The 13,826-nt window shown below is 36.2% G+C and overlaps 1 protein-coding gene across 18 annotated transcripts in view; it reads right to left on the bottom strand.

Annotated features, from left to right (window-relative positions):
- STAU2 (staufen double-stranded RNA binding protein 2) overlaps positions 1-13,826 on the bottom strand; it is a 324,824-nt gene that overhangs the window by 159,930 nt on the left and 151,068 nt on the right. For all 18 annotated transcript variants that reach the window (XR_008626426.1, XR_008626424.2, XR_010112957.1 and 15 more), the window contains one exon: positions 2,935-2,995. Coding sequence is in view for 12 of the 18 variants with exons in the window: in XM_024929783.4 (XP_024785551.1) it covers positions 2,935-2,995 (61 nt within the window). In the remaining 6 variants the exon portion in view is untranslated. The remainder of the gene's footprint in view (positions 1-2,934; positions 2,996-13,826) is intronic.

Genomic DNA, 13,826 nt, shown 5'->3' on the forward strand with positions numbered 1-13,826 from the left:
AGGCAATCAAGCAAGGAAAATAAATTGAGGAACCAGGCTATGTAATCACAATCACTTGCAAAACCATTTAAACTATTTTCTAGTTGTAATTGTTAGCAGTTTCCTATGACTGTAATCTTTTAAAAAATATCTTCCACTTAAAAAATTAAATGCACATGTACATTAATGTTTTTTGTCTACTTATAGTTAGGTGCCATGCTGGATTAAAATTCCCCTCTTTCCCCTTTCCAATTCTGCATTCCCTTTTCATTTTTGTACATTATGGTTCCAAGCTAATTTCGTATTATTTATCCAAATAATGGGTGGCTAAAAATTTGATCTTTAAAACTACAATTTTGAAGCAATGTAGAGTTTAACAAAACATAACAAACAAAAAACCATAGTGAGTTAGCCATTTCATGATGACAGTGTTTTTCACAAAGTAGTATGTTACCTTTTCAGATGTTATTCAAGGATGGGTAATCATTTTATAAATGTTACATAATTAAAGATTCTCAACATTATAAATTAGTATGCATAACTCTTAACAGAGAAAATTGAATAATAAGATGTAAATTGAGTTGTTCAAGGTCAGACAGTATGTCAGTGAGGCAGCCAGCACTGGCAATCTCAAATTCCTGTCTTCCCCCACATGTGCCATCCCACAAGATCCCTGCTCTAACCTTTGCCTGCAAAATGCTAACGCCGGTATTCTTCACAGGACAGAAACCATTTAGAATACAATTTCAAACTTAAGAAACTGATTAAGAAGTTAACCTAAATATTACCATAATATATGAATTTAAATTAATTTTCAGCTAATTGGTCCATCATCTGAATGATCAATTCCTAAGCACAGTCCAACTTCTTCCTAATGTTGTATTTAAGTGCCAATGAGCTGGCTCAAGGGGACTCAGGTTTCACTTGTGAGAACTAACCCTTGGGGAATGAAACAGCTACTTTTCAGAGCTGGGCTGCCCTTATCCTCTATCGTAATCCAAGGAAGGGACAATCCAGTGTTCATTCAAAGAACTCTTAGAGCAGCTTTCTCACCTCCTTACAGCTGGGAAGGGATAAGAACATTCTTATTTCAAAGCCTTAATCTGAACCATTGTAGACCAGGAATTCCTAAAGCATTAACCATCTGGTTAAGTTTTAAGCTGGCTTCAAATAGTTTTCTCACTTCTAACTTTATGTCTCAAGCAAACCCGTTATGCAATCTTACACATTTCTGATCACTTAAACTCACTGGCCTCTTTGTGATATTCCTTCCCATGTCTGCACAGGACAGAAGTATCCCCCACTTGTCATCCCGTGAGATGTATCCCTTAGCAAGTTAAAAAAAAAAACAAACACATAAAGCTAGGGGCCAAAACATCATTGTTTAATGATGGAGCCTGCAGGTTATCTATAAAGTGATTTCACGTTAAAATTGTCAAGTTAATAACTATTTGATCTTTATATTAAAATACATAAAGTTTATATTCTTTGAAAAAAATGTTTAGTGCCTAAATGTAACTATTCAATAATAAGCTATATATTCTTGGTCACCATATGTATGCACAAACCATCTGACAGACAAAAGTATAAGAATGGAATTTCTGGCACGCCTACATAGAATAGTATCATTTTTATAAAAGACAAGAGGGAGGAGGCATGGAAGGAAATCAACATTCATTACGTGCTTACTAGGAAACAGGTACTGTGCTAAGTACTTTACATAAAACTGCAATCAATTTCATGTTTATTACATTCCCTCACCAAATCATTATAAACCAATATATTCAAACATCAAAGGAACTGAACACAAACTCTAGGAATCCTGAACTGATTCCATTTTTTCCTTGGGCTATGTGCTAAGGCCATCATATTCATCACCCCTATTTATATAGGCCAAGGGCTCAGAAGCACATTAATTTAAATTATTCCCAGAAAGCAACCCCAAAATGCCATTACCTCACTGAAATATTCTTTTCAAGAGGCTAGTTTTGATAATCCAAGAATTCAATTCTTATGAGCATACTTTGATAAGAATTTGTTACTAATTTCATTATACATCAAGAGACGAGCCACTAATATCAAAGACTAAAACCATGGATTACGATAATTTACAGATTTAACCTTTTTCAGTGTCCAGAGGTTGTAAAGAAGATAGATAGGGTTGGAAATGGGATAGACTGGGTGTTTTTACTAGCCAAATATTTTGATTCACTGATTTACAGTAAAATGTTAACTTCAGTGAAATAGATACTTTTCAGGAAGTGAGGGAGAGTATTAAGGAAAAATGTCTAAACGTCCAATGTAAAATATCTTGATCATATACATTTGAAAAAAATTAGTAAACTGAAATTGTTTTTTAAGTGTTTGACAATACTGTAAGTGGAACAAAACAGCAATTTTATTCTTACACTTCTGACATTTCACTTAGTGACTTTAATAAAATATTAAAATTCTAATGACTCAGCAAAACGCAAAAAATGCTTAGGCAATGTTAAGTGAAAACAATAAAATTTTATGTATATCATAATTATATAAAAATTTGTGTGCATAAAAAATAATTGGAACTTTGAAAGTTGATTTGACAGTATAATCAGCTTATAATTACTTATTTTTATTATAAAAATTATTTTTATATTATTTAAATTATTTTTTATATTTTTATATTTTTTATAATGTTGTTTCAATAAAAATGGCAACTTTAAAAAAGCATGTGATCACTACATGTATTAAATGGCAGTCTGTCTGCAATGGCTTAACTGTGTTAAGTGTATCTGTGTCTTAGTTTTCCAGCTATTCTGTCAGTTCCAGGAAAGCAAACACCAGGACTCCTTTGTACCCTCCAAAATACTTAACACAGCCTCTCAGACCCAGATAGACCCAACCAATCCCAGTGACAGCTAGTCACTGAGCCACTGATGAACACCAAGTGCAGACAACATAAAAATGAGAACTTACTATTATTTGTTGGTTCAGGAAATCCAGGCTTTGGACCACTCCATCCTTTGTTTTCCCCTGTCTGAAAGATTAAATCAATTGTTCAAATCCAGAGAAACAAGCTTATTCAAAAAGAAAAAAAAAAAGGTGACCAATTAAGCAAAGGCAAAGTCCTCTCACATGGTTATTCTGCATATTATCTCTATCTTTGACCCTGGGATGATGGCTACAAAAGAAACTAACATGAAGGGTATCATTTATTCCTTTTCTGCACCTAAATCTACGTATGTCCTTCTACTTTTGTCTGATAATGTAAATTTATAAATCAAGGCATAAAGCCAATATTCAATATATGTATTATTAGAATGTAAGCTCTAGCTAGGTGGTGAAAAAAATAAATCTTTTTTTTTTTTTTTCTTTTTTTTGAGACAGAGTCTCATTCTGTCGCCCAGGCTGGAATGTAATGGCTTGGTCTTGGCTCATTGCAACCTCCGCCTCCTAGATTCAAGGATTCTCCTGCCTCAGCCTCCTGAGTAGCTGGGATTAGAAGTGCCTGCCACCACGCCCGGCTAATTTTTGTATTTTTAGTAGAGATGGGGTTTCGCCATGTTAGCCAGGCTGGTCTCAAACTACTGACCTCAAATGATCCACCCACTTTGGCCTCCCAGAGTGCCGGGATTATAAGCATGAGCCACTAAGCCTGGCCAAAAAGTAAATATTATTAAAATAGTAAATAATAATCATCACCACAAATGCTTAAGTGACCAAAAGAGCTTTTGTATGATTCCCGAGGTCAAATTAACAACCTAACAATCAAACATTTCTGTAGACAAAAATGTTACTATGTCCATCTAGAAAAGTCCTATGGTAAGGGTCACCAAATACTGCTATAATGACATATACAAAAAATACAAATATAAAAATAAAAAATTAAAAAATTAAAAAATGACATATACAAAAAAATTGAAAACTAAGTCCTAACTTTAAGCAAACTAAGTCCTAACTTTAAGCAAAACATGTAATATTTTGGCAAAATAATCATTTTGGCAAAATAATCATTTTGCCAAATGATTAGTGTTTGGTATAAAATACATTCTGAAACGTAGATGCTTTGAAGTAGTAAGTATTCAAATCAAATTAATAAGTGACTTTAGTTATATTATCTTTCTGTACAGCTGGTAACTTATCTCTTATGATGATCAGCATTTTATATTTATGTTAACGGTCAAAGGTCAAATGGATAATTAAGCCTAGATATAAACACAAAATACAATTGCTGCAAATAGTTTACCCATGTTCATTTTTTAAAAAAAGTTGTTCTTATTGAATTCATTCCTTTTTAATCATACATCTTAGGGTGACAAGGAAAGATATAGTGGCAGACAGCAGAAGCAAAACCGAAAATAAAGAATCCTGAAGAGTAAGTTGACAGTATGTTAGAAACAACCAGCAGCTTCATATGAACTAGGGAGCATCTCTTTCTCTCTCTAATTAGCTCTTTTATCTCTTTAAAACACAAATTCCTGTCTTCATCAACATTTACCATTCTGAGAGATTGCTGCTATAACCTTTGACTGCAAAATGCTAACACAGGCATCCTTCACAAGAGAGAAATTACTATGTAATAAAATAGACTGATAGTAGTAATAGCTAATAGCTAACACTTAAGATTTAAAAGTGGGGTTGCTAATGTGCTAAGTGTTTTGCATAAATATGGATTATCTCATTTTCATCCTCACAAAAATTTGGTAAGATAAGTGATATTAACATTCAATTTTACAGACAAGCAAACAGGGTTAGAGTTCCTGTAATTACTCTAAGGTCACACAGATAATATGCACAGGTGCCAGGACATCAAACTACATCTTCTAACTAGAGGAGAGTAATCATGCTACCTTTGTACTGCCACTATCAGGAGAGAAAAAAGAAGCTAAAGAAAGGAATGAACAAAAAAGTTACAGATTAAGTAAAACTGTGCCATCTAAGAATGAAAAGAAAAACAGTGAGATGAAGAACAGAGTTTGGAACTATTAAGAAGAATGCTCTAAAGGTACGGCCAGGATGGAAAGGACTACTGCAAAAACAAATGAGAGAAAACAGAAGTAGACCAGTTTCAAGGGATGAAAGAAATTTAAAAGATTTTGAAAAGCAGCTAAAATAATTATTCACATGAAAACCTGGTGAACAGAAAGAAACAAAGTATGTTCAATTTTTCTTTTACATTCCTACCATACTTTTAATTTTATTCATACCTCCAAAACATAGCCTGTACTTATCAAAGTGCTGACAACTGTTTAGGTTTTTAGAGAAATAATTACGTTTCCAGAATCCTGGAGCAGTTCTACAATTAGCCACAGGATTCTAGTCTTTCTAAACAAGTTTTTCATTTTTAATAAGTGGAATTAATAAAATCTGTTTTATTCGACTAAACTAATTTCTTCTATCCTTACCTTGCTTATGTTACCTTAATACTATACAATTGGCTGGATGTGGTGGCTCAAGCCTGTAATCCCAACACTTTGGGAGGCCGAGGCGAGCGGCTCACCTGAGGTCGGGAGTTCAAGACCAGCCTGACCAACATGGAGAAACCCCGTCTCTACTAAAACTACAAAATTAGCCAGGCATGGTGGCCCATGCCGGTAATCCCAGCTACTCAGGAGGCTGAGGCAGGAGAATCGCTTGAACCCGGGAGGCGGAGGTTGCAGTGAGCCGAGATCGTGCCATTGCACACCAGCCTGGGCAACAAGAGTGAAACTCCGTCTCAAAACATGTATATATTATACAATTTATCCAGTAGGTAACATATGATTTTCATCTGAGAGCTATGCCTAACTTCAAAATTTCTTTCTTTTAAAGAGCATTGTTTGAAGAGTAAGGGGAAGAGGTCAGGAGAGATGAGGTCAAAGTAATTACTACGAGAACTTCTCTCTTGAAAAGGAGAAACCCAGCAAGCACAAAGTACAGTTCATCTCCCAATCCTTACTTTCTGTATTTCTTCTACTGTACCCCTCAGACACAAACGAGAAATATAAAAGGAGATGATATGGTTTGGCTCTGTGTCCCCACCCAAATCTCACCTTTAATTGTAATAATCCCCATGTGTCAAGGGTGGAACCAGGTAGAGATAACTGAATCAAGTGGGTGGTTCCCTCATGTTGCTCTCTTGATGGTGAATGAGTCTGACAAGATCTGATGGCTTTATAAGGGGTTTCCCCTTTTACTCGGTATTCATTTCTCTTTCCTGCTGCCCTATAAAGAGGTGCCTTTTGGCACAATTTTAAGTTTCCTGAGGCCTCCCCAGCCAGCCCTGCAGAACTGTGAGTCAATTAAACCTCTTCCTTTATAAATTACCCAATCTCTAGCAGTTCTTTATAGCAAACAAATATAGGAGGCAACAGCAGGAGGTAAGTCAAAGTCTGGAAAGTGGAAAGCAGATGAAGAAGTTGTAGCTAGCTTAGCAGATGTGAGTAACTGAAACCTAACCTGCAGAGGAAGAAGCCAACAAAGAGCTCACAGTAAGGTGATGTGTCACCCAGAACCCTAGAAAGCCTCCAGAATTAGGAGTACACCTGGTACATTTAAAGATGAATCCTGGAAGGGGCTGAAACAGAAAGATTTGTCTGGAAGTCTTTTCAAGGTATTATGAAATCTCCCTATCACCTCTTTGACCCCATGCAGTCAGGTGCCTACCCCTTCCTAATAGGGGTTTCCTGTTGGGAGAGGCTAAAACAGAGAGGCTCTGGATACCAGGCATAGCTGAGGGTGAAATCCATGTGTCACCCTGCAAATAAGGAGATGGGAGTTCCAAGGTTTCATACTGAAAAATAAGATTCCAAGCCTCTTTTCTCATTTGCCCCTCAGAAGACACATCCAGGGTTCCAAACCACAAGGAACAGAAAGATAATGAGGAGAACAGAAGAAAAAAAATGCAAGAAAAAAAAAAAATCCTCAGGCACATAAGAGAAAGACTACACCCATTAAACAAGAATAGGAAGGCTTAAAAGGAATATTCTGAGAATGAGGAAGAACTCTGGGAAATCAAAAATAAAATAGCTGATGTGAAAATGTCAGAGAGGGACTAGAAAACAAACTTGAGGAAATCTTCCTAGAAAACAGAACAACAACAAAAACAGAAATAGGGGGAGAAAAGAAAAACCACAAGACCATCCATAAGATTGGCATCTCAGAAATAAATAACAGCAAAAATAAAAGTAAAGAAATTATTAAAGAAATAATATAACAAATTTCTCAGTTTAAAGTATATGAATTTCTAGATTAAAACTCAAATGTCCAACACAATTTATCAAATACACATATAAAATACACGTATCTCAGAACCCCTGAGAAAACAGAAAAGCATCGAGAGGGAGGAGAAGGGTAAAAGTTTCATATACAGGTTGAAGAATCAGGTGTTGAAATTTTAACAGCAATGCTGGGAGGTACAAGACAAGGGTGCGATGCCTTCCCAACTCCGTGAAAATTTACTTCCAATTTAGAATTACAGCTTAGAAATAAACTATCAAGTGTGAGGCAAATATAAAAAAATTTCAGACCACAAGATCTCAAAAAAAAAGTTTACTTCCCATGTATCCTTCACAGGGAAGGCCCTAAAGTATGTACTCTATCAAAACAAGAAAGTAAACCAAGAACAAGGGAAACTGTCCAGAAAATAGTCAACTCAACAAAGGACAGAGGCCAGAGAAATTTTCAGGATAATGGTGAAGAGAAGAACCTTAACAGCAGCTCTGCAGCAGGCATATCGATCAATCTGAAATACAAGAGGAGGATAAAGAGCTCTAAGGGTTGGGTAGGGTGTAGGTTGGGAAAGGAATGAAAAAAACTGCATGATGTGCTTGACTGGTAAAGACTTTGGGGACAGAAAGATGTAGAAAAGTGTATGTGTGGAGTATGTACCAGAGTTAAACCCTCATTTTCCATAGCAGAAAGTACATTTAATTTTTTTACTTTTATATTACTTCTCATAATATTTAAACATGAGAAACCAAGAGATAGCACAAACTACCCATAGTGGTAAATAATAAAATAAATAGTTACAATAGGTGGTAAAGTGGTTGCCTCTGGCAAAGGGGAAGCAGAAATGGCCAGTGGCAGGGAAGGAGAACAGGATATTTTGGTATTTTAAATTATAAACCTTGAGTTTTTATACTATTAATCTTGTATAAATTCTGCCTTTTTATATATGTATTACTTTGAGTATGAGTACTACTTTGATGAATATAATGATCAAATACAAAAAAGAGTAGTCATGTCTTGACTTCAACAAACTCCAAGATATTAAGAAAAACTCTAAGATATCTGAATGAAGAAAATCAAGATGCAAGAATGGCATATAAAAAAGAGGTGAAGAGAGTATTCCACTTTTCCTTAGAATCTGGAAACAACGACAAACAGCCAATATGAAAAAGACAATTGCAACTTTTCTTGAACCCTTTAGAGACCTGAAATTACAAGGTAAACAAGCAAAATGAATTCTAGTGAGTGATAAATCCTTCTGGGAGAGATAGGACTCACAAAAATGTTAACAGCTTTGGCAGGGCAGGGATAGCAGAGATGACTGCCATGGATGTTAAGTAAGAAGAAAGTAGATGAAATGTTAAATTCTTAAAGCCTGAGTATGAGCTAGCATGATAGTTTAGAAAAACTGGGAGCTCCAGACAGCAGCTCTTTTCCATTGTCCTGCCCTGGATTCTCAGGAGGACAACTGGGGCTACAGCTGCAGACCAGAGAGAGCCCAACTTGGTGCAGGAATGCAGCTGGTTAATGGCTGCACTGAGGGATAAGCACAGAACCTTGCCACTTCTCTAGGCCACTCTCCAATACAAAACAAAAAATTTAAGCCACTGGGGGAAGGGTAGAAACAAATCCTATATGCCGTTGGGGCAAAGGCAGGAAATTCTCTGGTCCTAAGAGCTCAGTAAAGCTTCATTGCTTCTGAAGAAGGATTAAAAGCAAAAGCTATATGCTCCTGGGGAAAAAAAAAGATAGAAAACCTACCTGAGAGTAAGACACTACACCAGTATAAAGCAGAGGTCTGCAAATGCTGGGAAATGTACAGGAAACTCTCTCATGCCCAAACTGCCCAAAAATCCAAGATAAAATTTGGTTACCACAGAGAAGACAGCAAAAACAGAAAGATCCACCTCTGACACCCAGGCTCACAGAATCTGCCAGAAAATGAAGCTGGACAAAAAAATCAAGAACTATGACACCCACCACAATCCCAGGATTACATAATAAATAGCAGCAGTCTACTACAGAGCCTGAAGAGAGATAACCCCATGCCATGACACAGCAAAGAGGAGACCTCTAAACCTGAGGGCTGAGCAGAGAAACTGTGAAAAAATCCTCTCAAAACTTCACATTACACAAAGCACAGGTAACAGCATATCACTATTGAAGAAATTTGTAGTTAACAGTGACTATGGCAATAACAAAACCCAAAATGAATTCAGTTAATAACTAGACTGATGCAACCCTCGATCCAAAAAGTCTGAGAGAGAGACATATGCTGATTTCTCAACAAATACTATTTGACTTAGCCTCTACTATTTTTCTGTTGCAAGGTCCAACACTCATTCAAAAATTATGAGATACCCAAAACTGCAAGAAGAAATAAACCACTGCCAAAACATAGGGAAGTCAACAAAACAGGGCCCAGGGATGACCCTGATGCTAGACCTTTCAGAAAGGTATTTTACAACACCTATGATTCATAGGTTGAAAGACCAACTGGAAAAAGCAGATAACATACATGAGCATATGGGGAATTTCAGCACAAAAATAGAAACCACAGAACAAAAACATAAGGAAATCCTAAACGAAAAATATTAGAGATCAAAACATTGATGTCATTATTAATAATGCATTAATTCAGACTGCACACAGCTGAAGAAATATTGTTGAACTTGTAGACAAATCAACAGAAATTACTCAAACTGTTTAATAAAGAAAATCCTATAAGACAATACCAATGGTCTAATGAATGTATAAATGGAAACTCCACGGAAAAGAGGGAGAAAACAAGGAAATATATTTTAAAAGATAATAGCTAAGAACTTGTCAAAATAACTGATTCCATGACATCAAATCACAGATCCAAAATGCTCAGAGAACCCTATAAGGACAAGGAGGATGACAAAGATGAGGATGAGGATGAGGAAGGAAGATAAGCAGGAGGAGGAAGAGGAAGAGGAGGAGGATAAAGAAGACAAGGAAAAGGAGAAGGGAAGAAGAGAGAGGAGGGAGGAGGAGAAGGAAGAGGGAAGAAGAGAGAAGAAGAAGAATAGGGAAGGAGGAAGAGAAGAAAGAATAAAGAGGAGATAGAAGAAAGAGGAGAAGGAAGTAGGGGGAGAAGGAAGTAGGAGGAGAAGAAAAAACGAGAGAAGAAATGAGAAGAAGGAAGAGGATAAGAAGGAGAAGAAGAAAAGGTGGAGGAAAAGGAGAAGGAAGAAAAATAGAAAGAAGGGAGGAAGAAGGGTGGGAAAAGAGTACAGGGGCAGAGGAGAAAGAAAGGAAGAAACAAAAAAATCAATTAGATACATCACAACCAAACTGTTGGAAAATAAAGAAAAGAAATATATTAAAGGCTGAGAGAGGAAAAAAAATACATCAACAAGAACAAGTAAGAATTACAACAGACTTTACATTGAAAATTATGCCTATCAGGAGACAAGGGAGCAAGATCTTTAAAGTACTAAAAGAAACAGGAAACCCAGAATCCTATATCCAGAAGAAAATAACTTTCAAAAATGAAGGTGATTCATTGGAGGCTTAAAAAAGAAAAAATAACGTGAAATTTTCTGCTAGAGCAGTCACTGAAGAGCAGCAGCCATAGTTCTGCATTACCCCATGCCCATGGGCCTCAACCAGGTCCCAAGGTGAACAAGAATATGAGCAAGCTGAGGCAGGGCTGCCACCCTGGACACCTCACCAAGCACACAAAGCTTATGTAAGACATCATCTGGGAGGTGTGTGGCTTCCCCCTGAAAGTGGCATGCCATGAAGCTGCTCAAAGTCTCCAAGGACAAGCGGGCCCTCAAGTTCATTAAGAAAAGGATGAAAACACACATATGCACCAACAGGAAGCAAGAGGAGCTGAGGCAATATCCTGACTGCCATGAGGAAAGCAGCTGCCAAGAAGGTCTGAGCCCCCACCCCACTCTGTGTATAATAAAACCTATAAAGAAAAAAAATGAAAGTGAAATAAAGACTTTTTTGGCAAACAAAAGCTGAGAGAATGCACTGCCTACAGATCTGCTAAAATAAGTAATATTAAAGGAAGTCCTTCAAGCAAGGAAGGGGTATAATACCAGAAAGAAATTTGAATTTACACAAATAAATGAAGGATATTGAAAATAATCAAAATGAGAGTAAATATAAAAGGCATTTTCTGCTGATTTTTATCACTTAAAAAGATAACTGACTATATAAAGCAAAATTAGTAACAATGAATTATACGGTTTGAAAAATATAGAAAACTAAAATGTATAGCTACAATAGGAGGTCAGAGAAACTTAGAGAAGTAACATATGTGACCACAATAGAGGTCAAAAAAGAAAAAAAGTAAACAGAGTACGTGCGGGAAAAAAAAAAAGGCAACTAATAAAATGGTGTGTTTAAATACAACAATCTCAATAACTTCAGTAAGTGCAAATGGTCTAATCACCCTAACTAAAGGGCACAGTTTGTCAAATTAAATTTTAAAGAACAAGACCCAATTATATGCTTTCTAAAAGAAACCAATTTAAAGATAGGTTAAAAGTAAGCACAGGAAAAAAAATATCCCATGCAAACACCAGTCAAAATAAAACTGGAGTAGCTATATTAATATCAAACAAAACAGATTTCAGAACAAGGAATAAAGGGAAATATCCAATAAAAGTGGTCAAGTCTATAAAGACACAACACTAACTGTATACGTATATAACAACAAAGTTTCAAAATGCATAAAACAAAGACTAATAAAACTGTAAGAAGTAGAAGTAGGAAAATCCAAACTTATAGTTGGAAACTTTAACACTGGACAAAACAAGTAATCGTAACAGATACAGGGCCTGAAAGAAGAAATCAAGAGGGAAATCAGAACATATTTTGAGTTGAATGAAAGTAAAAACCCATACAGCGTGTATCCCAGAGGTAAAAAAAAAACAAGAGAGAGAGAAGAAAAACCCAACTTGTCAAAATGTGTAGGGCAGAGCTAAATCAGTACTTAAAGAAAAATTCACAGCATTAAATGCTTATATTAGAAAAAAGAAAGTTCTCAGATGTATAGCCTAAGCTTCTACCTCACAAAATTAGAAAAGAACAAAAAATTAAAAACAAAAACAAGTGAAGGATAAAGAGCAGAAATCAAAAAAACTGAAAATAGAAAAACAGAGAAAAACCAATGCAACTAAAACCTAATTGTTTGAAAAGACTTAAAATTTTATAAAACCCCTAGCTAAACTGAACAGAAGAAAAAGAGAAAAGAAATAAATGATCAATATCAGAAATGAAAGTGAGTATCATTACAGATTCTGCTACTACTAAAAGAGTAAAGAAATGTTATTTAGATTCTGCCACTATTAAAAGAAAAAGGGAATGTTATAAACAATTTTATACTAGTAAATTCAACAACTTAGATGAAATAAACTAATTCTTTGAAAGACTAAAACTACCAAAGTTCATTCAAGCAGAAGTAGGTAACCTAAGTAACCCTATTTTTAAAATCTGAGTTTGTAGTTAAAAAACCCTTTCCACAGAGAAAATTCTAAGCCCAAAAGCCTTCACTGGTAACTTCTACCAAATAATTAAGAAATACCAACCAGGTGAGGTGCCTCACGCCTGTAATCCCAGCACCTTGGGAAGCCAAGGCAGGCGGATCATTTGAGGTCAGGAGAGCAAGACCAGCCCAGCCAACAAGGTGAAACCGCTTCTTTACTAAAAATACAAAAAATCAGCCAGGCATGGTGGTGCACGCTGTAATACCAGCTACTCGGGAGGCTGAGGAGGGAGAATCGCTTGAACCTGGGAGGCGGAGGTTGCAGTAAGCCAAGATCGCACCACTGCACTCCAGCCTGGGTGACAGAGCTAGACTCTGTCTCAAAAAAACAAACAAAAAAATCCTGTTTTTGCTGGTTTTAAATATTGCTTTTGCCACACTCATCAAAAGTCTTATTGATAAATCAATATATTCAGTCCTCTTATTTGATCTCTCTGCAGCATCTGACTACCACCTAGCAGTCATTCTCTATTCCTTTTTGCAGGTAGTCTTTCCTCCTCTTTTTTCCTGTACCTTGCATGCATCTTATCTACTATTCAAATCTTACCCATTACATTTCTGAAATATCTCTGGTCTTTCCCTTCCTCCTCTCTACCTTCACTGTCTCACTTCAGACCCTCAATATCTCTCACCTAAACAACTCTGGTTGCCTCCTGACTGGCCTTTCTGCCTTTGGTTTCGCTCTGCTCAAATCCATGCTCCCCATTACTTAGAGTTATCTTTTGAAGAATGCAAACCAGATCAATTCACATTCATGTTCAAATCTTAAATAAGCGTTTCTTCAAACCTTCTACTTCGCATAATAACAGTGACCTCAGCTTTTCCTGACTTTCCAGGTTCATCCTCATGCTCTCTAGGTTCTGGGATACTATAGTTTTGTTATATGGTTAAAATTCCTCACTCCCTGCACTTAAAGAACGATCAGCTCCTTGAGTGCAGAGACCAAGTCTCAGTCATCTTATTAAAATCAGTCATTTTAAGTGTCTGGCATTTAGTGAGTGTGATGATTAACTTTACATGTCAACTTGTCTGGGCCACAGTGCCAAATGGTCAAACATTATTCTGAGTGTTTCTGCAAGAGTGTTTTTGGGTGAGATTTACATTTAAAGTGGTGAACTCTGAGTAAAGCAGA

Source organism: Pan paniscus, chromosome 7, assembly GCF_029289425.2.
Source record: "Pan paniscus chromosome 7, NHGRI_mPanPan1-v2.0_pri, whole genome shotgun sequence".
NCBI classification, from domain to species: domain Eukaryota; kingdom Metazoa; phylum Chordata; class Mammalia; order Primates; family Hominidae; genus Pan; species Pan paniscus.